Source organism: Numenius arquata, chromosome 12 (genome assembly GCF_964106895.1).
Source record: "Numenius arquata chromosome 12, bNumArq3.hap1.1, whole genome shotgun sequence".
Lineage (NCBI taxonomy): Eukaryota > Metazoa > Chordata > Aves > Charadriiformes > Scolopacidae > Numenius > Numenius arquata.
Window position 1 is genome coordinate 13574549 of NC_133587.1, and position 27450 is coordinate 13601998.

Genomic DNA, 27450 nt, shown 5'->3' on the forward strand with positions numbered 1-27450 from the left:
TTCAGTCCCTTCAGTTCTCCATTCTGGTTTGTAGCAAAGCCTTAAGCCAATACTGTCCAAGGACAGTGCCTAAAGTAATGCTCTGCTGCCAAACCTCTTACAGTGTCATGTCATAGTCCGAACCACAGGATCCATTCTCCTGACCAGCCAGAAATGAAAGGGTTAAAGTCCAGAGGTGAATTCAATAAGCTGAAGACTCTCAATACTAAGATGCTCAAGGAAGGAGCCACAAAAGCCAAAATAACTAAATAGTCTCTGTAATGCAGCAGGAGAATGCACTTTAGTGGCATCCTAAATCATATTGGAAAATGAGTTTGGATGCTTAAGCTTATTATCTTCATGGCCAGTAATTGGCGCCCGCATTAAGTCTGTGGGACTGGTCCCGCAGCTCACAACAAATCAGGGCTGATATGTGCTGGAAAAGGAAGAGGTGACATTTAAATGTGTCCCGTTTGAATGTTTACAGCTATGCCTAATCCCAAATAGTGCTATCTACATCCAGCGCCAGTGATATATTTTTCTCTTGCGGGTCTACACATTTTATTGCTGAACAGAAGCAGCAGCCAAAAAGATCCGAGTCACATCTTGGCCTCAGGTGCAGCAGCAAGACCCAAAATAACACACACACACACACACACAGAGAGAGAGCAAGTGCTGACAGATTCCCACCTTCACACACAGTTATCATCCATTTCACACCAGCAGTGACACCACTTACACAATCACATCCTGCTTGTCATCTCCGGGGGGAGGTATGTGCAAGATGCAAGCACCAGAAGTATTTTTCTAGATGCCTTTGGTAAAACACGTGGCCTGTGCTCCAATGGTCTGTAGGTGAAGGTGTGTTTTAAACAAGTATCGAATGCAATTTCCAGGTTACTCAGTGGAGACGAGAATGTACAGAGATAAGACATTGTCGTGTGTGCCTGATACACTCCATTCAAAGTGATTCTTCATGAGAGCAAAATTATTTGGTAACATGTCACTAAACAGGCTGTAATTTATGCTATCAATATTGCAAAGTGAGTAGAAAATCAGCTCCTTAGAAGAAAAATACCCCACATTTAGAGGCGACGCTGATACTAGCCTAAGAAAACACATTTTAAGAGAGACTTCAAATTGGTTTTTTAAGATTTTATCAACCATTCTGCAAAGCCAGTTTGGCAGCTTTGTGTTCCTCCAGATTCCGGTCTGAGACATCCCTCTCAGCCAGCGTGAACCTCCCACCTCCCCCCGACATCCTCCCCGCGGCTGTGGTGTTGCTGGTGGGGGCTGGAAGCTCTTTGGAGCTGAAGTGCTGCCTGCGCCCCATGCTCTGAAACCCAAATTCCACCACTGAAAACGACTGCTCCTTCCAGCAATTACCTCTGATTGAAGGGTAGAACAGCACATGTGATTTGAGAGCTTGTGGCATTCTCCAGGCTATTTCTTGTAAAGAAAGGAATTATGCAAATCTATATAATGTCATCGTCATTATATACGTATGTAGATAGCACTTTCTGGGAAAGGCAGAACTTGTGGAGCTGAAAGTTGCATTGACATTTTTCATGCTAATGTGTTATTTTGATAATTACCCATGCCAGTGCCAGAAAATTACATATATGCCAGCACCTGTTTTCTTCTTGAACATCAAGAACTGGATCTTAGGGCATGTGTAATTGAGCTGAATGTAGTCTTGGGTGCTATTCATGGAAATGGAGGCCAAGGGCGGGGGCTAAGTAAATCTCCTAAGAGAATTATTACCCTTTTTCAATATTAAACAGAGCTCTTTCATTGATAGTTTAATTAGCGTGCTTGATTGTGGGGCATGAGTGACTAGATCTGGTTAACATACAGTTACCAGAAACACTTCTTATGACTCTTTGGTGCCATCTGATTAAAGAAATACTCCCTGGTGACAACCAGGAAAAGATTGCCTCTCAATTACAGCGAAACCCAGCACCAGTGATACAAACCTCGTGCACTCTTACTTGCAGGGTGGAAAAGTGAGCTGTTTTCATTAAGTAACTTATTTTTCACAGCTGTTACATTATTTTTTAGTAGCTTTAATGCCACTATGCATATTAATTGCTTATTGCCTTCCCACAAGCTTACTACGTTCATTATAATTATCGCTTGCTAGAGCAAATTCTCACATATGTTTGATGTTATTTCCCTTTTCTTTCTCCTCTAAATGTATATTTCTCTTCCAACTCCTCCCCAGTGTCATGTTCCTTGTCATTTGGATTATATTCCTGGTCATTCCAGCTTGTGGGAAGAGGTGGGGGGAGGAGAGCTGCTTTCATTTTTGCAGCTTACTCTCTACTTCTCTCCTCACATGGAGTTGGAAGAGCACATGCACCACTCGAATATGTTCCAAGCCAGAGGTTTGAGCATATTGGAAAACTCCACCTTCATTTAAGCTACACAAGGTTTCTGCCTTTTGCCTTTACAATTCCGCATTCAGGTCATGACGCTGTGATTTAATTTGATCAATTGTTACGGAGTATTTGGAGCTCCCAACACGCTCAAACAAAACCCCTTCCTTTTCTCAAAGCCTGGCTTGCACTAGCGTCAACAAAAGCACATCAGTAAGTAAGGGACTATGGGACTGCAAGTCCTTCCTTGAGTTCAGGACCTGCTAAATATTTACTGCTTGCTCTTTATGGGAGAGAGGGCACATGCTAATGGATGAGCACAGCACTGTTTTCTTACTGCTGCAGTAAACACCTTTTCTTTGGACCACCAGAGCTTGGCAGTGCTGTAAAATCCTACCCTCATAAACAGAAATAAGATGGAGAAAGGAAAGGATTAAGAGGGTAAGTGAATTAAGGAAAAGAAGGTGTTAAAAACAGTTATCCTCCCAAGCATCTATCCTCCGTGAGTGCAACGTCTCTACTCATTCAGGTCAGAAAAGGTTCCTCTCACCTCATACTCCTCTTTAAATCCATAGCCCTGTCCTCGCTTCATCTGGGTGATGTGCTGCAGCAGGTCGGCAACTCGGATGGCTGGCTGGAACTGCCCCCGGGGGTAGGACATTTCCACTGGCTCACAGCTCCGGTACGGGTGGGTCTGGATGGTCAGGGTTGGCTGGGTCATCTCTCCATGGCTACTGTCTGTTTTAAAGACAGGGAGGCAAAACAAGCTTTCACCTATCTGGTATTTCCACTCCCGTTCTTGCTCCATTTGTCAATTTGTTTCTCCACCACCCCGTATGTTGGTGCAGGCAAAAGAAAAGTCAAGAAATAAGTAGGAAACACACACTTGCCTACGGCTGCCTAGAAAAACTAAATCACACAAGTGTTTTTTGTGTCAAGGGGACAAATCCAAAGAGATGAGAAACAGAGCAAAGAGCCCATTGGGCTAACGAGGATAGAGCACATAGAGCGAAACCGCACATCTTGTACGGGTGAGCTCTGCATAATGACTCCAATCGAATTACGTACCTGTTCCTACAAACCTGCAAAGAACATGACTGAAAGATACATACAGATGAGCACAATATTCAAGCAGGATTCGGGGCGTACAACATGAGATAACTGAAAGAGGCCCAAATTAATAGCAAACAAATTATTAGCATTTCAAATAAGCCACACAGGATGTTCGAGGCAAATTAAACTGCTCTGCTAGTTCAGGCCTAAAATTTCTATGTCAATTACAAAGATGTAATGTTATCAGAAAGAATAAACCAGCATTAAAATATAGTTAACTTGCATGCAGAAACTTAAATTTCAGATACGTAAGCTTAACAGAAGAAGTTTCTTGTTGAAAGAAATGGATTAACAAAATCTCTGTCACCACGCAGATGGAATTGTAACCTCTTATAACCCCAGCACAACGCATATACACAACAAAACACTCCTGGCGAACTAATAGAAAACAGCTTAAATAACCAAACAACTGCCTGTCACAGCAGCTATTTTTAACAACAGAAACTCAGATTAGATGAAAAATTTAGTTTCTTTTCTACCAGAGTTGACCAAATTTAAATGGCTGGCCAAATAAACCCTTGTTTTTTCCTACGACTACGGGCATCTGAGATGCTCGGGTTCTTTCGCACATACAGACCTTAACAGCTGGCATCAATTCTTTCTGGTCCTACCCAAACCCAAGGTATTAGCAAACAGAAAATATATCTCTCTCAGACTGTTCATAAAATACCCCTCAGACTGCATAACACAAGGCTTGTGTCTCACAGAAAGCTCACTGACAAAGAGCCTAAACACTACCCCTTGTCAGCAACACCGCAGTCACGTTTTTGAAGGTATGAAGAATAAATAAATCAAATTGCAATTTCAGGGTGATTTTTGTGAGGCAGAAATATGGCCGGAATGCTATTGTAAACATTGCTATCCCTGAGAAATCGCCATGGAGTTTTGATCAGGAGCAGCGGGGATCTCTGCCGTGGTCCCTCACTGAGAAGCTGGGCAGGAGCAGAGCGAGGAGGGCATTAGCCTGGCCCTTCCCAGCAGCTGGCAAACCAGCGGCGTGACAAAACATGACAAACAAAGCTTTAGCTGGCTTACTCTTATATTAGGGGGAGATAACCGAGACAGGCAGGCACTCCGTTTTGTATTCGCAGGACTATGAGGAGGAGAAAAGGGTGCCAGCAGTGGGCACTGCCGCAGGGCGAGCTCATCTCTAGTGTGAGATAACAAGGTCTGGTGGTTGAATTATCAGAGATGCTGAACACATCCCAGTTCTTCTGAAATTAGCACAAAGTCATCATCTGCTCTGAAGATGAGGCTGCTGAATTTAAGGATTTCTGAATCCCAGGTTCTCATAAACACGGTCACATTCCCAGGACACTCAGCGATTTACAGAGCTATGGCTCTAGAGAAGCAACCCTCACATACAAAATGTGAATAAATTTAGGATTTAAGGAAGAGTAACATCCAAAGCATTTGTATAATCATCCCTAATGCTCCGACTAATGACAGTGTGAGAACTCTGAACAGAGGGAATTTCAAGGCTTATTAATTCCCCTAGTTGGATTCGCTTTCCCAGTGCATCTTTCCTCCCCTATTCCCTATTAACCTCCTGTAATGGAGAGGAGAAGATTTTTATTGCGGACCATTTCCAACAGACGTACTACGCTTAATTTTCCATCATTAGGTTTAATACAAACCCAATTTCACAACTGGCTTCTCTGAAGAACCTACAAGCAAAGCCACATTTTTATCAGCCCCAATTAAAAAACATTACTATACCCCTATTCGAGAGGGAGTCTTAAAACTAATGTGCGGTTCTAGTGTAACACAGTAAGGGCACACGCAGAGCACAGGCTACTTATGCAACATAGCTCAGATCATTCAGCTCTTTGCAGGCAATTATTAATTTCTCTCTTCATCAGGTCCTTTAATTCTGGTAGACTTGGCTCTCTTCTCAGAGAGAAGTACCATAGAGAGAGGTGAAAGCCAGAAAAGTGGTGTCCCCTCCTTTCCAGAGTAACTTCCCTCAAAGGAGGTGCCCGCGTTATGAACCTGGATCAGAAGAAGCTGCTCAGCAGCAAAGAAGGATCTGACTCTGGTCTTTGGGTTTATAGTGACAACTAGGTTTCTGGTCTCTTTGGTCAGATAAAAAAATGGCACAAAACGCCCTGACTGTAGTGACAGCTCTCGCAGCACGGTCCGTGGCATCACACCGTTTGTCTGCCTCTCACCCAGTCACCAGGCTCTGCTTTAAAAAAGCATCACACATCTGGGTCGTCCTACTCTCAACCCAATGACACACAGAGCTGAAGCTAGGCAGAAGATCACCTCCTCTGGACGTCTGTGACAAACACATCTGGGATGGCCTCTGCACTACCTGAAAGAAAACCCGACATTTTCACCAGCTCAGGATGGCTGTCGGTTATCCAGCATTTTATCTGGGCCAAGGAAAGAGTGGAGGGGCTTTTATGGAGACGAATCGCTACGTATGAGGGTAGCTCAGCCTTCGTATGATCTGCTAATGAAGCCTGATGCAAGAAACATATGGTTCCTTCTCTGTCTGATCACTCCATGAGCCCAAACCTAAGCATGGATAACGAGGGGCTGAAGAAAGGCAGGACACCTTCTCACGAGACGTGCCGCTTAAAGCAATTTTGTGAACAACTGGAAGTGCAGGCAGGAGGGGAGGGAGCAGCAAACTGATCTCCCACGAGGACAATCGACCAAAAGAATCTTTGGACGGCTTGCAAACAGGCTTTGCTCTTCCTGCAGGCTGCAGCTATAAACAACATCTCGTTCCTTTTGGCACCGTTACTACTGGAAAAGACAACAAAAATGCCAGCCCCTCAGCAAAGTCAGGCTTCCGCTTTAATTGTTGCTCTAAAGGCAAGTCTCAGCAATTTTCCAGAGTCCCTTCCCTCTGTCCCCTTCTCACAAAGATGCTGCCATTCCCTTGCAAATGAAGATGAGTTTGTAGGAGAAACTGGCCAAGACTTTCACTAAAGTTTCGGCAGTGCCTCTAAAACATGTGTGCCTTGTATGAGTTGTCGGTGAGAATAGCAAACTAGCAAACCAAAAAAATAGTTGTGGTTTTTTTTTTTTTTTTGGAAAAATACTTGAAATCATTCACTCTAATTCTCAGAAACTACTAAACATACAGAAACGTGCATCACATTTTTTTGGATTACATTTCATATGCACATCTTATTTCTAGTCATATGTCCTCATTTTTTCCATAGGAACACATACCACCATATTTCATTGCGTACCAAAGGTGGAATACAGTTCCAAGAAATGATCCAAATTAAAACATTTGAAGAGATGGTGATTCCATTCTGACCCTGAAAGTTGTGGCAGCGGTTAATTACCCTTGCTGTCTAAACATTTCTTAATTGCAGTTTGATTTTGCTTAGCTTCAACTTGCAGGCACTGAATCTTATTAAACCTTCTGTTAGATTAAAGAGCCCTCTGAGCATTTGAAATCTTGACCCGTGCAGGCACTGATCAAATCACTTCTTCAGTTTCTCTTTGATAAAGTAAATCAATTGCAAGCTTCTGAAGTCTCATTAGGGCAGGCTGTTCAGGGCTCCGTTTCCTTCCTAGACCCATTTCCAATTTTCCACCGTTCTTTTTGTGCAGCTGTAAATAAACCAGGTATTCTGTATGTTGCTGGAAATATGCTGTTTATAAGAGGACTGTCTAATATTAGCAGTTTGCAATAGCAAAATATGTTATCAGCTTGTTTGTTAACCCTTTTCAGTGCAACACTCTTACACCCCACACTAAGATGTCTTGCCAACGCAGATATTTTGGTACCCAGAAGCTGACACTTTCTTTATCAGCCTAAGAGTTCACAGAATACCCTGAAATTTTGTATAAGACATTAAATCAATGATTCACTGGCTCTCACATAACTAGCCTGATTGGGAAACTCTTCAGGCATCTCAGCTTATCTGTTTAGTGTGTAACAGCAGATCATCAAATTGAACAACGTTGACTCCACTTTTCATATTCAAAAACTCCCTGCTTATGAAAATGGTGCCTCTTGTGACTCTCCTCTTTGCTGGAGAAATGATCGTGAACTTGCTGAAGTAAACTCTGAGGTCTTCCTCTGCCAAGAGAAGCAGAAGGGAGTCTGGCGGGCAGAGACAAGCTGAAGCAGAGGCCATCCAGGTGCCATCCTTCCCTGTCTGGTGAGTAACCCCGAGGATGAAATATTATTGCTCGCCCGCTGCTACAACCCCGCGTATTATATACTCTTGTTGCTACCCAGACAAGTAAAATATATGTCTCCCTCCACAGAAAAACGGATAAACTCCTCCATAGATGTCACAGATAAGATGAAGAGCAGCTGAGAAATTAGATTCCCAGCCTGGAAGTGGCTCTGTAGGATCAGACCCCTGTGAGACGTCCCAGTAAGGCTGCTGAGAGGGGATGGGCTCATCCAGAGCACCTCTGGGGATTGAAACTTTAGATCCTGTTATAGATGTCATCTTGTTCTGTAAACATAGTGGTGTCGGTTTGAGAGATAGGTATCCAGACACAGAGCATGATTCTGCCTTCTGACCAGAAAACTAATCCATGCCTCAGACAACTAAAGCAATCCTGCACCCGTGTGTCATCCTGGAGATGGAAAGAAGTTTCTTTCGAAACTTTTTGCTTTAATATCAGCAAATTCCTTCTGTGTCTGAAATGACAAGCCTATCATCTCTGCGTATATTTTTATTCTCTTAGCCTTGGCAAGTGTGTAACACAATAAGACATCCTTTGCACAAAATAAATTATAGTTTGAGTGGTGTTTGTGATGGATTTAATTACCCACATATCCAGTCTCTCTACACTAGAGTAAGGGTTGTCAATTATTTGACATCTTCCAAGGATGACTACTGCATGGCTAATATCTCTTCCCCTTACACTAGGGATATAGTGCAAGCTGGTAAAATTAATTTGCTTTTTTGTGTGCATCAAGGCTGTATTATATGATAAATAACCAGCTATAATATGCTATATACAATACAAACAGTGGCATGGCAAACCAAAGTTAAAACACCATTTGTCTAATGATATCAACTGAGCCGTAAAAAGGCACGTTCCTTAACAAAAAGCCTTCTGACATCAGGTTTGACAGAGAGCAAAGGATGCATCTTTCATTTCAAAGGCTATGAAGAAGCCACATGAGCATAATCAAAAAAAAAAAAGCTGGAGAAAGTAATTTTCTCTAGATTCTAGAGAGATTTTTAAGAATCGCTTGGTAAACATCTTACACAAGTGTATTCTAATCTTATAAAAACTATTGCATGCATATTTTTCATCAGCTAGCACAGAAGAAAACCCTCTTAAAGATGCGAGGAAGATGCTTTGGTGAGGCAGGCTAAGAATTGGGGCTACTGACTACGTGCGAGTGCAGCTCTTCTCATTCTTCCAAATTCAGCTCAACTCAGCCATGCACATTTTCTCCAAAAACAACCTCTAAGGTTGTACTGGCTCGTGTTCAGGCTTTACAGTGCCGGTACAACATGGGCCTTTTTGAAGGGAAATCTACCTCCTTTATTTGCTAATAGTAAATATTCGCTTCTCTAGTGAAGATGCTTGCACAAAATATTTAAATCCAGAGTCGACTGGGAGAGAAAAGTAGGGAGCTAAAACCATGCATCACATAAACCAGTATTAATCAAGCACGGGACAGGGTAGAGGCAAAACCAAAATCCCCTATATCTTACTATCAACAAATCACGTCACAGCCAAGCCTAGGGGGTGATCCGCTCTCACAGATACACAACATTTATTAGCAGAAGGCATAACAGATGGGAACAAATAGCACTGAACTGCAAGTAGTGCCCAAAGACGGATATTGGTAGTGGGTGCCCTTTTTTAAGATCTGATGCCCTTTTTAAGATCTCTTTTTCTTTCCCAGGAATGAATATTAATAAACCTCAAAAATGAAACTTATTTTGCTCATACGGTAACATCCAATGTCTGGTGAAGCTGTCCGAGAAGCCAGAACACCAATGTTTTGTTTTGTCTTCAAGTCACCAGGTAGACATTTCTTCAATGCCAAGGGCTGTTTTGCAGCATCTGTGGCTGTTAAATTCAGATGGAACTGAACCATCCAAAGTGACCATTTGTGTAAATCATGTCTTAGAAGTGCTCTGTACTCTATAATTTGGGATTTTGAAAGTTTGGGAGGCTTTTTTGGCTTTTGCTTTCCCCTGAGAAGTACAGATTGAATCTGTTCATGGCTCCTTGAGCTTCAGATTACAAAGTGTGCAGTTCACACTGCAATTCTCCCTATCGGGACAGAGCGGGGAAAAAACCTTCCTCAAATGAGGGTCTGTTTTTCACAGATGCCAAGTACCAGATCAAGAGCAGTTTGACATCTTCCAGCAAACTGCAGGCCTGGACCCTTTTTCTAAAGTATAGCCAAAAGATAAATCTGCCTTTAGACTTTTCTATTGACAACACAGACTCTGGGAAATGAGAACAAACCTTCTGGAAAAAGGACTCCTTTCCTTCCCCGCCTGGTTAAAAGAGGGCTCATCCATTGCCGTCAGCGTTTTGACAGATAGCAGGGTAAATGCATGGATTGTGGCGGTCCCTCCAAGCCTCCGCGCCCCGGCTGTTAGTCTGTAAGCCAAGGCACTTAAGCGATCGGTTGTAATTTCTTCCTGGTCTAACTGTGGGCCTTCAACATGCCCAGAGTAATGCTTAAAGCAGCCACGGTAGATTACTGTGTCTGGAAGTGAACATTTACTGTAGATAATCCAAAATGACAGGTCTGATAAATACCACTGGTTAGATTCTGATCAACCACACATCATCTTTCTGATTCATAGCAGAGGAATTGCCTTCTTCAAATTCCACACGCAGGCAGCATCCTCCAGGGAGAGCCTGAAGTTGTAGGCTGTTATTACTCACTTTCAAGAGTACACCTCTAGTAAGTTTTTGGATAACTTCTTTTATCAGCCAACAGTTTCTGCCAATTTTGCTGTCTCTGTTAACTTACTGTAAAAACATATTATTTTTAAAAACCCAAAACCTAAGAGCTGCACACTGGATGCTTTATTTATCATCTGAACAAGAACAGCTAATTTTTAGAGATGTTGAACACTAACACCTCCCTCTGAAGTTATCAGCAGCCTCTCAGAGGTGCCTTTTTGTTATCCTCTCAAACCAATACCAAACTGCATGATTATATTGAGCATTTAACTCCCAGCATACACAGAATGAAGTGGGGCCACTTGCCCAAACCCAGCCTCCAATCTCTCCACATAACATTTATACTTGCAACTGAGCCCAAAACCGTAAGCTCCCACCTGCTTTGGACGTGCAAATCCTCACATTTGCAAACCTTGAGGCCACCTAGTTGAGCCTCACTCACTGGACAAGGTGTAATGGCTTTAAACTAAAAGAGGGAAGATTTAGATTAGATCTAAGGAAGAAATTTTTTTACACTGAGGGTGGTGAGATCCTGGCCCAGGTTGCCCGGAGAGGTGGTGGATGCCCCATCCCTGGAAACATTCCAGGTCAGGTTGGATGGGGCTCTGAGCAACCTGATCGAGTTGAAGATGTCCCTGCTCATGGCAGGGCGTTGGACTAGATGGCCCTTAAAGGTCCCTTCCAACACAAACCATTCTCTGATGCTTTGCCAGCTGCACAGGCACAACCACCTACGTGAGTCAAAACTAAGCCGAGGCAAAGCGGCACGTGGGAATTTGGCCCAGAATGTCAAATCCCATTCACAAAAAGAAATAACATATACTTTATAGAACTCCTAAACCTTAATTTTTGAACTGTTCTTTCCTTAAAAAAAAAACACAACAAAACCAATTAATAACAATAATTAAACATGAGTGAAACAAAAGGCAATTAACACAACATATGACCACAGGATTAATTATGATTTTGGAGCCCAGCCACTTAACAATGCTGAGTTATTTTTAAGATGCAATGAGTGTGTTTGCTCTCCAATGAAGGGCAGTAACACCATACCTGTCTTCTTACCTAAAAGCGTGGTCGATGGAACAGTGTCTGATGATACTTTGAGATGAAATTCCGTTCACCCACACGACACGGATCAATGGAAATCAACAGAAGATCAACAGGAAAAAAAGTTACAAAAAATGAAAACAAGGTTAGCTGTATCTCACACTCAGAAGATTCAGTCTATAGGTCATATTGGGAAACATACAAAAGCAAAGAAAATTTAGAAATGAAAGAAAAGTCTGGCACTAGTACCTGAGTAGTAGGAATTCAACAAAGATTTGCTCTGAAGGGTTTTGCTTTGGACAGAAAATGAACAAGGAGAGGGTGATGCTAGGTAGGAAAGACATAAGGAAAAGACTTTAGACATATATTAAGAGAGAGAAAGAGAACAGGGAGAATGTTCCTCAAAGAACACAGTAATATGGGATATATAAGGCTTATCAAAATGAATTATATTTTTCATCTCAACATGCATATTACATTTATTACATTGTCATCATGATGGATTTTCTTTAATATAAGCACTTCAGACCCCAAATATAGTACGATAGTTATTGTAAATCAATGTGCTCCTACACAGGATACAGATATAGGACTATATGCTAGATATCCTTCTTTTTTAACCAAAGGAACAAACTTATGTTTTTGTCTCTAGGAGAAAGATCCTTACAAACGATCCCCAAAATACAAACTACAGAGAATCAAATGCAGTATTAACAGTAAAAGAAGCCTGCTCAAACAGAACGTACACTGGTACCACAAAAATACACAGGTAAAGTAGCAATTTTTTTCTTTTTTGTTAAAACAATACAAGATAACCAGGGACTTGTTCTCCAGCCCAGAACTGTTCATAGGAAATCCTATAATCCTTTCCCCTGCAACCTGGGTTCTTTCAGCAGGACAAGCATCCCTGCTTTCTCCCATTAAAGCATTAGCTTCCTCTGCACAAGAATCCACGAATTATTTCCGTATTAATAAAATATTTAGGGAAAGGAGGCAAGGCTCAACATCTTCACATTAGATTCTTTTCGTGATAGTAAATTTATGAGGCTGGTTTATATCTACAATAGCATACATGTACATTCTTATGGTAATCCATAATTTCTGAAGACATTCTTTTGTTATCACTCTGCATTCACTCTTAGAGTTACAGGCATTTATTTATCTCCTCAAAATATTGGGAAACAAGCTAATACAAATCTCAGTACATCAGGAAGATGACAATAGATAACACAGGAAAAACTATTCCATAATCCGATAGAAGTAGATAAAACTCAGTATACATCAAAGTAATTTCAGAAGCAATTTTTGTATCTCTAGAGCAAACACCACTTAAAAATTTCAAGTTATTCTATGGGGTGAACCAAAGAAGTCACTAGTCTAGGGAGTTTGATAAAGTCAGCAGAATTACCTCCTAAGCAGTTTATAATCATCTAGCAAATAAACTCGCTCTCATTCTGCATTCTCCCACCATATTTTCAGACTTACATCGCTTGAAAACACATGAAAATAATCAAATTCCTCATAGCTTAGTCTGCTGGAGTTCTACCCCAGCTGCCTTCAAGCCATGAAGCATCTCTCCTTTGGGCCTCTTGTACCTTCTCCCCTCTGTTTGCAGCCTAAATCAGACCCTCCTCTTACTGTACTTGGAACCTGGAACATCACTTTTACAGATACACAAAATAAGGTCTAAAAAGAGTAATTTGTTTGCCCAGGGTCACAGGGCAAGTCAACAGTCAGGGCTTGGAGTAGGACTAGGATTTTTTGACATTTGGGAGTATAAAAGAACTCTGTGGGCTGTACTGCCTTTCCAGGAATTGCTAACGATAAATTACTTCGGCAGCTGGAGATAATACACCTCGCTTCAGTGACTTTGATTAAAAACGTTACCAACTGAGGTTTATGAAATGAACCGTATTTGTGAGACAGGGAGGTGATTTCTAGATTCAGAAGGGAAAAAAAAACCTACCAAAAAACCAAGTTTCCCAAAACTTTGGAGAGCTCATTCCCAAAATCAGTGGGGTAGTGGCTTGTAAAACAAGAGACGTGTACTCATTGCTGCTCCCCAACCAGAAGTTCTTACAAGCACTAGCGTGTGCAATCACTTCCAGAGAGGATTTCACGTCAGGGCAGGCATTAAGACTTCATTAAAAATTCTCTTTGTACTCCCTGGAGCAGCACGAGGCCACACAGATCCCTCTAGTAATGCAGAATGGTGGAGGCTCCTTCCTACTCTGAAAATGATTCTCCCTTACTTTTTATAAGATTTTCTGAAATAGGAAACCCCACAAAAATCCCAAACTAGCATGAAAACCAATAAAAGGGATTTTGGTATTTTTTCCTTTTACGCCTTTGATGAAATTTGCCTTTATTTTTTATTTTTAAATTCATTTTAGAGTTTTTCAATAAAGAAAACATCTCATGGTCATGATCCTAAAAGTCCTTGGGCTGCATTCAGCAGGTAACCTAACTAAGAGTGAAAATTATCTATTAGTAGGAATAAGAACTAGATCTTGATGTAAGTATCTGTTGTGACTTATACCAAATCTAAAGACCTTTGCATTTCATTCATCACAAAAACATCCAGGAGATGGAAAGGTGTGAATTCAGATGTTTCTTGGTTAAAAGTGATCCTTAACACCCTGAGTGCCACTTGCCTACATTTTCCTCTTATCTCCTTGTTCTCACTCATAAAAGAACACTAACTTGGTAACTGTAGAGTAGTGCCCAATAATGCAAAAAACTCGGTTCCCTACAGCTTCCAAAATGTTGCCTTCAAATTGTGCCTCTGCCTGGAACATTAAAGCTACCTCCCTAATCTGTACCAGTCTCACTGCTGAAGGTTGTCTGTGAATCTGTCTCCTCCCAAGTGGAGATGTCACAGAAGTTAAGCACACCCTAATAAATCAGCCTCTAGCAAAACAGGCTGCATTTTAAGAGATTAAATCTCAGAATCAGAGAGTTCCTGCCAGAACCACTCCAAGGATGTGAAGATGGCTGTGCTGGTGACATGGCATTCTCCTGGACAAGCCCTATCCATTGCATTTCAGCATCGCAGAGCCAGAAAAGCAGTGCCTTTGCGCAGGAGGTATCATGAGTGCATCACTGCTGAGATGATGCGCTGCTGCTTCTCCCATCACACGGACGGGCTGCCAAATTGTGCACAACTTAAGTGCAATAACAAGCCCTTGCACACCCTTCTGGTCAGTGCACAGATGCTGGTGGATGACTTTAGGCTCACCTTGTCTTCAATTTGTCACCTTGTTTCATGCTAAGCCTGCACTGACTCACTGCTTACAGGTGACTGTGCTGTGCCACTCGGAGGGAAAGGCAGCTGCTTTCCAAAAATTCCTGCGAACCGAGGAGCAGGCTCAAACACTGAAAGTACCATCATTTAATGGATTTAGGATATATTCTTATTTTTTAGAAAGAAAGATATTTGAGAAAATGAACAATTAGGATTAGCCCACTTCACCTGCACATAATCCCTGGGTAAAACCAGACAAACTGGAACAGCCATGGACTAATTTATCTTTCAGCAAATATTCTGATTCCATACGGTGTCGGAGACAGAGGCTGAGTCCATAAAATCTCTTCAGTTCAAACTCCTGTATGTAGGAGCAAGAGTTCTGCCTGAATAACAAATAACAGTGTAGAATGGAAAGAGGGATGAGGGGCTTTGCTTTGGGTCGGGAAAGATAAATGCCCATTTCTCTTCCACTTCTCAGCAAGACCTCAGGTCTCCCTGTTCCATCACAGAAGATACAGATCTTCCAGAATGTAATTACATCTGATAATGATCATCTCTGCCAAATGGATGAAAGGTCCCACAGGACTGTGTGCTCTCGAGCACCTCACTGGCCTCCACAAAGGACTCCACTGCACCCAAACAGCACAACTTTATGGATGACACCATTTGCACGAGTTTATATTGAAAACATAAGCGTTTCCCCCTAAATCACTGAGATGGAGCAGGTGAAGAAATCTGCATTTTTCCTAGCAGCAGCCAGGAGAACAGTAACTCTTAGTAGTGACAGAATCACCATTATTTTCAAAGTTGCCTGTAAAAGTGCCCAGGTCTATGTCCCCTCAGAAAAGGAGAGGCTGGTCAGCAGAAAGGCATTTCCTCACTTTTGGCGTCCTTCATGATGCAGAGTGCCACCTGCTATGACAAGGGGGACATTGCTTTTTCAGTGCCCCGTCAGTGGGAGCTCCCTGCGAGTGACAGAGCTGCACGCAGCAGCGAGACAGGCAGCAAATGGAGAAGTTACAGAGGACAGGGACACCCAAGAACAGCAAAAGTCCTCCCGCAGCAGGAGCAGACCAGTGGTTAGAGAGACTATGGGAAGAAAAAAGCTTCTGTAGGGACTCGTGGACTTTGTTCTGTCTGAAAAGTCATTACAATTATTGGGACAGGAAGGAAAAACTGGAGGGAAGGACACACACCCTGCAAAGACACTGTCCCCTGGAGATAAACTTGTTTGCAAGTCATTCACTAATTGTGAGGTTTTACTTAACAAGCTGTCTTCTTCTATTGTATTGCTTTTGTAAGCTAGCAAGGTGATCTTGGCATTGAGAACACTCAGCTCCTCTTGGTGGACTTTCTTCAGAAAGAAGAGGGGCTTTTCCATGTTGCTGCTACAGCCAACTCGGGCTCCCACAACTGAGGGTGCAGATGGAGAGAGTGACTACCTCTCCTGAGATATCTGCAAATGCTATTTTCTGTGGGGAGGCAAAAGGACAATTTAAGAAGGAATTTGACTGCTGCTTAAGATAGACAGGTCATTTCAAAAGCTAGGATGGATAACCCCCTGTAAAACTCAATTAGTTAGCAGGAAGGTTAAGAAGTAATCCTATTGTGTTAATCAAAAGTTAGAGTGGGCCTGGATAGAAACCCTCAAGTATTAAATTCTGTTAAGGCAAATTTTTTAAAAGGAAGTCTTTTACCCATAGAATTCCTGCATCAGCATGTGCACGCTGTTGCACAGAAGAGAACTTACCTCCAACACCTCAGCATCCTGGACTTGGCAGTAAAAAATCTGGAGAAACCATATAGGCTTACTGGTAATTGTTTCTCATGGATATAAAGAGGGGAAAAAAGAAAAGAATCGGCCTGTGACTTGACTCAGGCTGTGTAACAGAGGGAGGTAGTGATAAATTCTGCAGTGATGTCAAGCAAAGGACTAACTGATTAAAAAAAAAAAAAGAAAACCTGGAGGGATGCTTTTTTACAAAATTAGATACAACATATTTTCTATAGTTGCCATTTCAAGAAAATGACGCAGCTGTTTTAATTAGTCTCTCAAAATACCAAGGGGAAAAAAAAAATGAGGTCACATTTCAAGCTCATCTCTTATTTTCTGGTTGGAAAAAAATCCCAAAACTTTTAAAAACCCAGATTCTGAAGAAAGCGTTAAAAACTTGATTTCCCCCACACATTTCAAACAAGCTACCTTTGCTGTTTCTAGGCTGTCTGTTACGATGCCCTTCTCTGCTATCCTGTCTTTCAAAGATATGAACCACTGACAACTCTTGCTGTCTTCTTTAGGAGACAGAATTACTCAGCACCTGAGAAAATTAGATCTTGACTCAAGTCAATTTGATACCAGAGAGAAGTGTTCCCTGCTAGCCTTGATGGGCCCAAACTCCTATTTATCCATCCCACAGGTAAGTTACCCGGAGTGGCAGGAGCAAGGCATGCAGATGGAATTTGACATGACCTACAGATAGAGGGAAAAGAAGAATTCACTCAGCCTGTCCCACTCAATCCGAGAGTAAAAAGGTTTCAATGATAAAACATTGGTTTTGTACCATAAGCACTTCCACGTTAGTAGTTAGGGGAAAAAACACTTCACTAAGGACGTTTAAGAAAGACAAAAGAGCTTTAGTACGTACTTGTGTTTCAGAGCTGTTCCTTGTTCAAACTAGCAGGCTAAGTGTCAGAAGAAGGAGTGACATGCCCATAGTGTCTAAGTTAAAATTTATTTCATACGAAAAAGTTTACAAATCCACCATGCAATCCACCATGCACTCAATCTGGATCTACCAAGGCTAAAGTATGACTTTGTGCTGCTTTTACCCACAAAACTCTTCCAGCTACAGAGGTATGAGCAGTTTACAAGTATTAACTAAGATTAGTTTTACTGAACTCACGTGAAGAATAAACCGAGGACACAGACAAAAGAAGAAATGCTGTCTTTCCATTCCAGTTCTCTGACCATGAGACCATGCTTTCTTTCATAACAATTTCATACAGAAAATGTTATTTCCTCCTACAAGTCAGCTAAGTGATTTGATTCGACTCTTCTACTCACAAAGGAAAAAATATTCCTGAAGAACAAATAAACATGTGCCTTTTTGATTGTCTGATGTAGTTATTAGAACAGACTTTATAAATTATTCTCAGTAGGTTTAGAGTCAGGCGGAATGCTCTCTACCTGACAGTTAAAATAGGGGCAGTGTCAGAGACATTTCAGACAACTGATTTCTAGCGAGCTTCTGCAATGATCTCTATCACTGTCACTCCCAGCTCCTCAACATTGTGCCCATAGGAATAGGTCCTTTTAAGAACCCAGAGCTCTCCAAGGGGGACATATCCATTGCAAGCAAGTTAAACTTACTGAATCCATTAACATCTTGGCAGCTGGAAGAAAAAGCTTCTTCATTGTGAACAGCACTGAGTTTGGTAGAGGTCTTGTCGGAAGTAGCCACGGGACCCATCTCCCTCTGCGTGCTGGTCTGAGTCTCCTTCTGCTTCTTGGCTAGCTTCCTTTAGGGTGTTTTGAAGAGGGGAGAAATCAAGGTCAGTTTTCCCTTGTTAAAAAACAAAGCAAAGATAAAATATTTTGAAAACCACGATTATCCCACTTAGTCAGACATGCAGGGCATGTGACAAACCGCACGAGAGGAAACCCCACAACTTTTTAATATAACTGTTGTGGAGCACAATAGATACAACGATACCAGTCTTTGAGCTTAGCTGTCCCCCCCCGGTAACTGATCTCGCGCAAACCTGCATCACCCCAGCAGTGGGAGTGCTACGGCACCCGTGAGGAGGGTGGCATAGGTAAAGCCCCTGGAGCAGGTGACAGCGGGTGTAAATGGAACATCTGCATCCATCCCATGGGAACACCTGCCCCCGGGATTTCTTTTAAGTGCTCGGGTGGAGAGTGGGACCTGACTCTGTGCAGCCTGAGAGCTGGAGTGGGAGCTTCGCCCTGTCCCCAGGCAGGGCAGCCTCGGTGAAATTTTGACACACAACCCCAACTGCACGGAGGAGCGATAGCCAGTGAAGGGTGGGGCAAATTAAAGGCTGAAGTTCTTTTAGAAATGTCCAAATATGCCTCTGTTCTTGGGAAAATGGGTCTTTGCTTGTTTTGAGGCGACGTCAAAAACATTGGCAAAAGCAGAAACGCTGCCTGCTCTGAAAACACTAACAAAGCCAGGAACGTAAGAAGCTCCTCTTTTGCAAACACAGCTAATAATAAGAAAATGGAGAGAAGCAGGAAAAGTGAGCTGCTAAGCTTCCACTGACATTTGACTGCCCTGTGCCTCGTTCATATCAGAGAGAAAAACTGTTTAAAAATGAATGTGTGACATTCTACAAACCGCACCTTGAAAAAATATCACACAAATCCCTAGCACCAGCAAAGAACTTTGCTTACACGACTTCCGTAGATAAGAAAATAAAACAAAATAAAAGGGAGAGAAACAGATTACTCTAAGACAGAGCTTTAGCTTTCTTTTTTCCTCCAACTCAACTAAAAAAAAATTCTAACAACCAAATCATTTTGCAAAGAGGTCTTTCTTCTCTAAAATGACATGCTTATTGTAAGTACTACCCATCTTTTAAACTTCATCAGATTCTTAAAAGGATATTCCTTGCAATGTATTCCAACAGGCTTTATTTATTCACAGCACATGTCAGAGTGGCATTTACAAGCAAGTTGAAGCACACGGCTGAGCCCCAGCCCTTCGCAAGATGGGTAGCTTGGCTGGGTACGCTCATTTGCAAGGAAGGGTCAAAGAGAACTAAAACCTTTGCTTACGTCTGTGGGAAATGACTATTTTAAGGCAAGCTGATAAACCAGACCAGGAGAGCACAGATTTATGGAGAAGCGTCCAATGTTTGATGCAAACTTTCAAACAGATACATCTGTTTCATCTGCTCAACCAGTTGAGGTTCAGGCTTTTACGGTTAGTGGTTCCAATTCAAACCCATAGCTATTCAAATTGGGCACATAATTGCAGAGTGCATATTTAGATATCACAAAATCTCTACAGTGTACCCACTTCTGCAGATGAAGATGCAAACAGAGGAACCATCCTTGAGTGATGAAGCAAAAAAGCTGGCGTTCAATGCTGTTAAAAGCTTTGCTTCCAGTGTTCAGCAATGCTACCACAGTCAGATTTATTAACTATGACCTGTGGCCATGGGAGCCCTCTTTTTTTTTTTTTTTTTTTGTGCTGTGGTACCTGAGGTAACAACAACAGTCTTGAAGTGTATTAACCCTGCCAGGTGGTTATTTTAATCCTCTAGATTTGCTAATCATACAGGGCTGTGTGAATTCTTTGGCTACAGGAATTAAAATTTCTTAGTGGGAAACACTAATCCAAAATGCCAAAGTCCTTAATAACAAGCGCTCTGGACTGCTGGGGTGAGCCATTACAGACAACCATTACAGACTGCTCATGGTTAAAAACGGTGAGTCAAAAAGGGTGACTTCCTTATTAAATCCAGATTAAATTATTTATGGCAATAATTATCTGTAAATCCCATTGCCTGGTATCTTTTCAGAGATGCCAACAAGCCACAAAGAGCCGGAACTGGCAAAGTCATTTTCTCTTTCAGTGAGTGAGCAATAACATTTCTGCATGTGCTATGCAGGAAAAAATAACCCCAAACCCAAGCCCATTAGTCCCCAAAGGCCTGCTTACAAAAGCCCTATGCAAAGCAGTTCTACCTGGTCCTGTAGAAGACAGAGAGGCCCCTAAAACATTGGCTTGAATGCCTAAAAAGAAAAGGTGACATGAGTTTAAAGTTCTCAATCTAACTCGCACACACAAACCAGGCTGCTCGCAGGTGGACCAGCTAACGCTCCCGCAGTTCAGAGAGAAGCCACACAGAAAATTGTTCTGCATCTGAAAACGCTACAATTTTCTTTCAACAGCGTGTTATCAGTTTCCACCTTTCTCCCTCTCTGTTCCAAGAACGTGAAAATTCTTCATCTAAATTTAGAGGGAAAAGGAAGACAGATCTCTTTTGAGGATTTCAGAGCTAAGCTTCCCAGACACATCAAGGGGCTCTCGGTTTCTAAATGTGCCTTTTCTGCCTCCGTTATGTGTCTGGACAGAGTGGCAGCACAGGACTAAGCCTATTTGGTCCTTACCATCATTATAATTCATAGAAAGGATTATAAAATCAAATGACTGGCACTTTCTAGAATGTTCGGGATGTGGCTTAAACCCACAGCTAGGTAGAGGTTTATTCCCCAGCATGTCAAAATGCCTTTGGAATTGGAAAAGCATTTATCTGGAAATGCTGTTTCCAAAAATAGGGCACTTCAAGAGATCTCTGTGAAGCACTGACAAGCTGCATCAGTGCCATGGCTCCTGCTCTCCTCCCTGACCAGCCTCCCCAAAACGCAACCACTGCAGCCCCCAGACGGAGCTGCCATCGGTGCATTAGTGTCAATCACAGAGGGGACCCGGCAGAGCCTGACACCAGGCGCCCAGGAGACACCTTCCATCTCATGCATTATGCAGCTGAAAAGGGGAAAAAATAAAGGACCGGGCAGGTATTTGGAGGAAGAGTCTGATACAATCAACACGAGGTAAAGAGATTGAAATGTCAAAATGTGAATAAGGTGATATTAATGGCTGGTTTACATTTAAGCGCAAGGAAAATGTGCCAAGAAGAAAACAGGAGTCCACAGATGGGGTTTACTGGGTTGCCCTTTTCAGAGTTTGTAAATGAAGAGGTGATGTTTACAGGCACTACACACACACAGGAGGGATGAGACAGAAAGATGCTCAAAGTAGAATAAAAAAACCGAGAGCAGCTGTATAATCAGGCAGTTGAAGCTGACCCAACCAAAGCAAGGATAAAAGCTACTGGCAGCGACCCTCCACTAAGTGTGAATTTTGAAAAAGAAAAAAGATGGGGATTTGATTCAGCTATTTTTGAAACGTCTACCCCTATCAGAGAACAGAATGATATAAAATGCTGAAAAACTTTGTTAAAATTGTGGTAGTTCCAGTTTAACAGTCAAGGAATGCAAACTCAGTATCAAGCATTTACTGCCATGGGCATCAGTCCAAAAGCTCAAGCAATATATTCAGTTGGAGGTATCTGCAGGATGGATCAGACTCCTGTTTTGCAGAGGGTTAGATAAACTTCAGGATTATTTTTTAAAAGCAGCTTGCAAACTCTTCTCTAACTTTTTATATCAATTTTACATGCATGAATGTTAAATCTGTAACTGCCACTCCTAAAGAGCTCTTGTACACGTACGTTGACAGATTTAATTTTAGATGTTTCACGAGGATGGATTATATACACCATAATGTAGATTTGCATGCACAGGTAATTTAGACATTAGGTATAGATCATGTAAGTTAAACATGAAATTTCCTCCTACAGACAAGAATTGCATATTGCCCTCATTCTCAGTAAGCAATTTAAGAAAGCTACAAAATACAATTCCTTTCAGATATTTGTGCGCAGCAGCCTGCTAGGAGTACACAGATTATTTATGATGAAACCTGCACGAGTTTAAGGCAGGTGGCGATCAGCCATGCGAATACCCAACAGGGAGCACGGGTTAAATGGCAGTTCTGTTGCAAAGGGATCTGTGTCCCTCTAGATCTGTAGATGATCGCAAACTCAATTTGAAAGGACAGTTTCATGCTGGTGTTAAAATCAGGGAGGGATTATCCGTGGCACTATGGTCTGCAAGCCACGGGTAATCCTTTCACTCTGACCGAGGATTGCTAAGGCCTCTGCTGCAACGCGGCACTTCAAATAAGGTGTGTGCCAAAGGGACACACAACAGCAGAAGAAGAAAGGTAAATCCAGAAAACATGACCTACAAGCAAAGGCCAAAGGACATGTGGATCCTTAATCTAGGGAAAAGAAAATCAGGTGGGAGCATTGATCTGCTTGAGGGTCGGAAGGCTCTACAGAGGGACCTGGACAGGTTGGATCAATGGGCCAAGGCCAATGAGATGAGGTTTAATAAGGCCAAGTGCCGGGTCCTGCATTTCAGTCACAACAACCCCAGGCAACGCTACAGGCTTGGGGAAGAGTGGCTGGAAAGCTGCCCAGCAGAAAAAGACCTGGGGGTGTTGGTGGACAGCCAGTTTAACACGAGCTAGCAGTGTGCCCAGGTGGCCAAGAAGGCCAACAGCATCCTGGCCTGTATCAGGAACAGCGTGGCCAGCAGGAGTAGGGAAGTGATGGTGCCTCTGTAGTCGGCACTGGCGAGGTCTCACCTTGAGTGGGACATGGTTTAGTGGCGTATTTGTCAGTGTTAGGTTGGTGGTTGGACCAGATGATCTGAAAGGTCCCTTCCAACCCAGGCAATTCTACGATTCTATATAGCAGCCACGCCATGTAAGTGTATACTTGGAGCAAGCCAGCAAGCACTGCCCTCTGCAAAGTTTAGGCTTGCAATCACCACACAAACATTTTCCAAATAAAATCTCACAAACTTTTAGGATTTTTTTAAAAATTTGCTTTCACTGAACTAGTACATCACTGATTCATGATTCTAATGAGAACACCAGTTTCTTAAAATTCTGATTTAGCAAGCTGACCTGTGCAGGCAGATCCCATTGTCCATGGAAATATATGGAGTTATTTATGTCTGTATGTGGTTATACAGAGGTGTGCCTATAAATAAAATAATGTTTTATTTCTTTTCAGATGTTCTGCAGACAGTGGAAATAAATTCAGCACGAACTCTGTTATTTCAGAAAATGCAAGTATAAATTTAGGTTAATACCTCTGACAACACTTCTCCCATGAAAAGAAACTCCTGTCTGAAACCACTAGTATAATTAAAATTGGTATGAAATTACGATGGGAGTTGAAGGGTTTTCCTACATTGCAATCATGTCCTCATACTCCGGCCAGTTCAGAGGAAAAGGAAAACAAGAGACTGGCCATTAAGTGCCCTTTTCTTATAAATAACATTAAAGTGAGTGCTTGTAACACATACATGAATTGATGTATTTCCAGAAATACTTCTCTGATCTGATATCACTCTTGATTAAATTTCATTCTATACCCATTACCCAGCCCAGGAGACAGAAACAAAACAAAACAAAACAACCTCAGCCCCCACACAGAAAACATTTCTATTCCTGTTCCTTGTGAGGAAACAATAAACCCTCGATACGGGTTGGTGCAGCTGAAAATATTGTTACAAAAGAGGTGTCTGTCATTAAATGTAAAACCTCCTTTAAGCCAGACAAATTGCTGTCTGTGTTTTACAGCTTCAGCTAGGAAAGGAAACAAAAACTTCCAGAGGTGGATGGGTTGCTATCTTACATCGCACATCCTATCTTACAAGGCATTCATCTGAAGTGCAATGTGACAGAGTTAGCAATTCCGTACAAACCTCAGACAGCATTTCTTTTGGTGTAAATACAGAGTAACTCCTCTGAAAAGGTTCCTGCATCACCCTGGTGGCAGCGATGCAATGAGTGCTCCGGGACAGGAACTCCTCATTCCGCATCCCTCTCTTCCCATCACAAACCCAAGTTCTGTCCAAGGATCTCAAATTGTAAGCAACTAACTTTTAATGGTGACTAAACCGAAGTACACAAAATGATGTCAATCTTGTATGATGACTTAGCAACTTAGAAACAGAGGCCTCCTGGGTTCGCATTTCCACCTAAAGTGTGTTTAAGATCTTTATGGCCTTCTCTTTCAGCCACAACAACATCCCTTCCTATAGGTCAGAGGAAGTTTTTAATGAAGTGTTGCTATATAAAAACCCCACAACTATTTACCTGCTACGCACAAAATAGCTAAAAGAGCTGTTCTTATAAAGGGATAATTTTGACTGATTGCACCAAAGCTGCAGGTACTCAACCATCTCACAAAGCAGATCTCACAGCCCTGGAGAGCAGCAGAACACGAGAGAAGCTGAAGGCAGAACTCCAGCCTAGAGACGGCCACAGCACGCATGGCCCATCTCTGCAAAAATCACTTACTCGTGATATAAGTCTCCTTGACTTTAATAGACTTATCATTAAGAACTGTTTAGAAGAGTCAGGGTTGGAGATTTTGATCCCTAAGAAGAAGTGCCAGTATACATGTGACAAAGGGTTGAGAGGAATTATCTGAAAGCAGATGAGAACTATTCTAAGAAGCACAACTTTGAAGTCCAGAAACTAAAAATAAAGTGATGTAGTCCATATGGTCGCATTTAAAGGTCTGCCAGCAGATCTATTTGAGAACCTGCTTTTCTATATTGGTAACTCATTCAACTGAATTTTGCTTCAGGACTAAAACAGTCATACGAGGTCCTAGTATGGAAACCAATTCTATTTAAAAAAATCTAAAAATATACATATTGCTGCTCTTATTTTCACAACATTTCAAATAAATGTAAATCAAACCTCTCTGCTCATAAGAGGCTGTAGCAATTTCTATCAGCTTTGGCTAAGAATTACACAGTCCTTCACAAGTTAAGATTTTCATCTGCAATCATAATGAAACATCCTATTTCATGTGAAACTTGAAACACGAAACTCAGTAAAATGGCTGCTGCTTCCTAGAGACCTGTTTCTCTCAGCAGTAACAGTTGCCTTCTTCATCCCTCCCAACCCTCTGGTGGCAGCAAAGGCGTCAAACTCAGTTCTCCAGGACTCTCTCCTCAGATCATCGACCCAGTCCTCTCCTCCTCCTCCTCCTGATCCTCAGACAAATATTATCGTGGCAGAAACAGCTTGGCCCCGATTACTTTCCAGCCCCTCAATCTTTAAACAACAGATGGCTCTGGAAGCACTGGTGTGTGAAGCATTTTCATGCACCTTAACAACTGCCTTAATTATGCAGCATTGTCATTAGGAATGGACAGGTGATACAGATCCAAATATCTGAACCACTTCATCATCCAATGGTCTGAACTGACACTTGGAACTTGGCAACTCCAGGAACAGGGATGTTTCCTGAGATAATTTCGAGTCCTAGTTGTCAGAAAACCTACATTTTTAAAAAGCTTCTATTCGTGGCTGAGAAATTCCCAACAATAACTCTCAGGTGTGAATTTCCCTCCAGTCTGGCTAAATACAATGGACAATTAAAAAAGGTGCGGTTGGGGCACTCTGTATTCGTCCATTAGCATTTGAAGAACTATAAACCATAAATGACATATCTGTGGACATTTATGTGTTTGCAGGCACAGTTATAGGTGCAATGGTAAAACAGGTAAAACATAACAGTGTGAAATTGAGAAAATAAAACACAAGCTGTTGGAAAGACAAGGATAAATGGAACGGTGAAAAAAAAAACACCAGTGGTAAAAGAAAAGAATACAACAAGGCACAAAATTACCACAGGGTGAGCACGCTCAAGAAAGGTCATCCCCAGCCAAGTACTTACAAGTAATAGGAGTAGGAATAGGCATTTCTTCTAAATATTGACGGCCAGTCAGATGAACAAAACATCCAAAAGGGGAAAAAGAGAAAAACACATAATTAGATTTATATGAACTCTAGGATTTTTTTCAATATACCAAGTATTTGTGCTGCCTCTTGTACTGAGCTACTATTTTCCTACACTTTTTTCAGAAGCCGTGGGCTGGTGAGGAATGGATACTGAACCGGAGTGTTTCCACTTCTGCCACTGCCTTGTGTCACCAGCAATAAATCCCCTCACCTCTTCCTTCCTTAACTTTGCCATGTCAGTAACATAGGTGACGAGACCTACCTTTCCCTGTAAAGTGTTTTGGGTTTTTTGGAATGGAAAGAAATATGTAAAAGCTATTAATATAAATAACAATAAATAGGAAAGCGACAATGTAAGAACACCACAATTTTGGAATATTTAGACAATGAGCAAATTGTGTAATGATAAATCAAGCTTCATCAAACTCTAAAATGCAAATAGATCATTAACAATTCAAGTGTCGCTACATATTTATAGATGATCACTGGGGGTAGGCATTAGCTTTCTGCGTCACTGTGATTAAGCATCTTCTATTGCAGTTTTTCAACAATACACTTCAGAACATTTTGGTATGTTTTTGAGCAGCGCCACAAATCCAGCCTTGGCAATCAGTTATAACTTAAGAGGTGATGTCTTCCCTTTTATAACTGGAAAAGGGCTTCTCTGAAAAGGCTGTTTCACAACAGATCTAGCACTGTGATTAACAGTTTACAGATTAACAGCAAGGCACAAGGGAGCCTTGAAAGCAGCAGCCATGGTCAGTCAAGACAGGGAAAAACAATGGAATACAAACTTCAACCTATTGCACAACTTCAAAATCCCTTCCTTGAAAATGCTACGATACTAGGAAGTGTTTAGAAGTATAAATGCAGGGTGCAAGTGCTCACCTTTACGGTTGCTCTGCACATAATTTTCATAAGGACACACCGAAACCAGACTCAGGGCAGTTACTCTCTGCACAATCGCCCCCTTTGCTACGCACACACCGGGTAAAGGACAATGATTTACAGGTGTTCAAGAGGATTACTCTGAAATGACATGTTTTGTTTGGTGGTGACCCTTGCCATAAACCTGAAAGTCTGGCCAGATTCCCAACACATGCCAAGTTATTCAAATAACACTGATTCCAAGGTACGCCTGGATGTATTTATAACATAATGCTATAATCTCCTGAAGCCCGGAAATTCTACATGCCACAGCAACACACCAGTTAAGGTGCAGTGATTGCCACTGAGCTTCACTGTGAAATTCCAAGTTCCTCTGAACCTCTAAACAAAGGGAAAAATCACCAGGATGTGGAAAATGAGAGCTCACACAGCTGAACCCTCTACATCCCCAAAATTATTCTATTAATTAAACCCCCTGATACACCAGTGC

At 41.9% G+C, this 27450-nt stretch overlaps 1 protein-coding gene across 1 annotated transcript in view; it reads right to left on the reverse strand.

Moving 5' to 3' along the window:
- PTPRT (protein tyrosine phosphatase receptor type T) overlaps positions 1-27450 on the reverse strand; it is a 477289-nt gene that overhangs the window by 39490 nt on the left and 410349 nt on the right. Inside the window, exons 16-21 of the mRNA XM_074157294.1 lie at positions 26008-26037; positions 20357-20404; positions 18014-18162; positions 11646-11723; positions 11412-11447; positions 2908-3095 (exon numbers count right to left, since the gene is read on the reverse strand). Of these exons, the coding sequence (XP_074013395.1) occupies positions 2908-3095; positions 11412-11447; positions 11646-11723; positions 18014-18162; positions 20357-20404; positions 26008-26037 (529 nt within the window). The remainder of the gene's footprint in view (positions 1-2907; positions 3096-11411; positions 11448-11645; positions 11724-18013; positions 18163-20356; positions 20405-26007; positions 26038-27450) is intronic.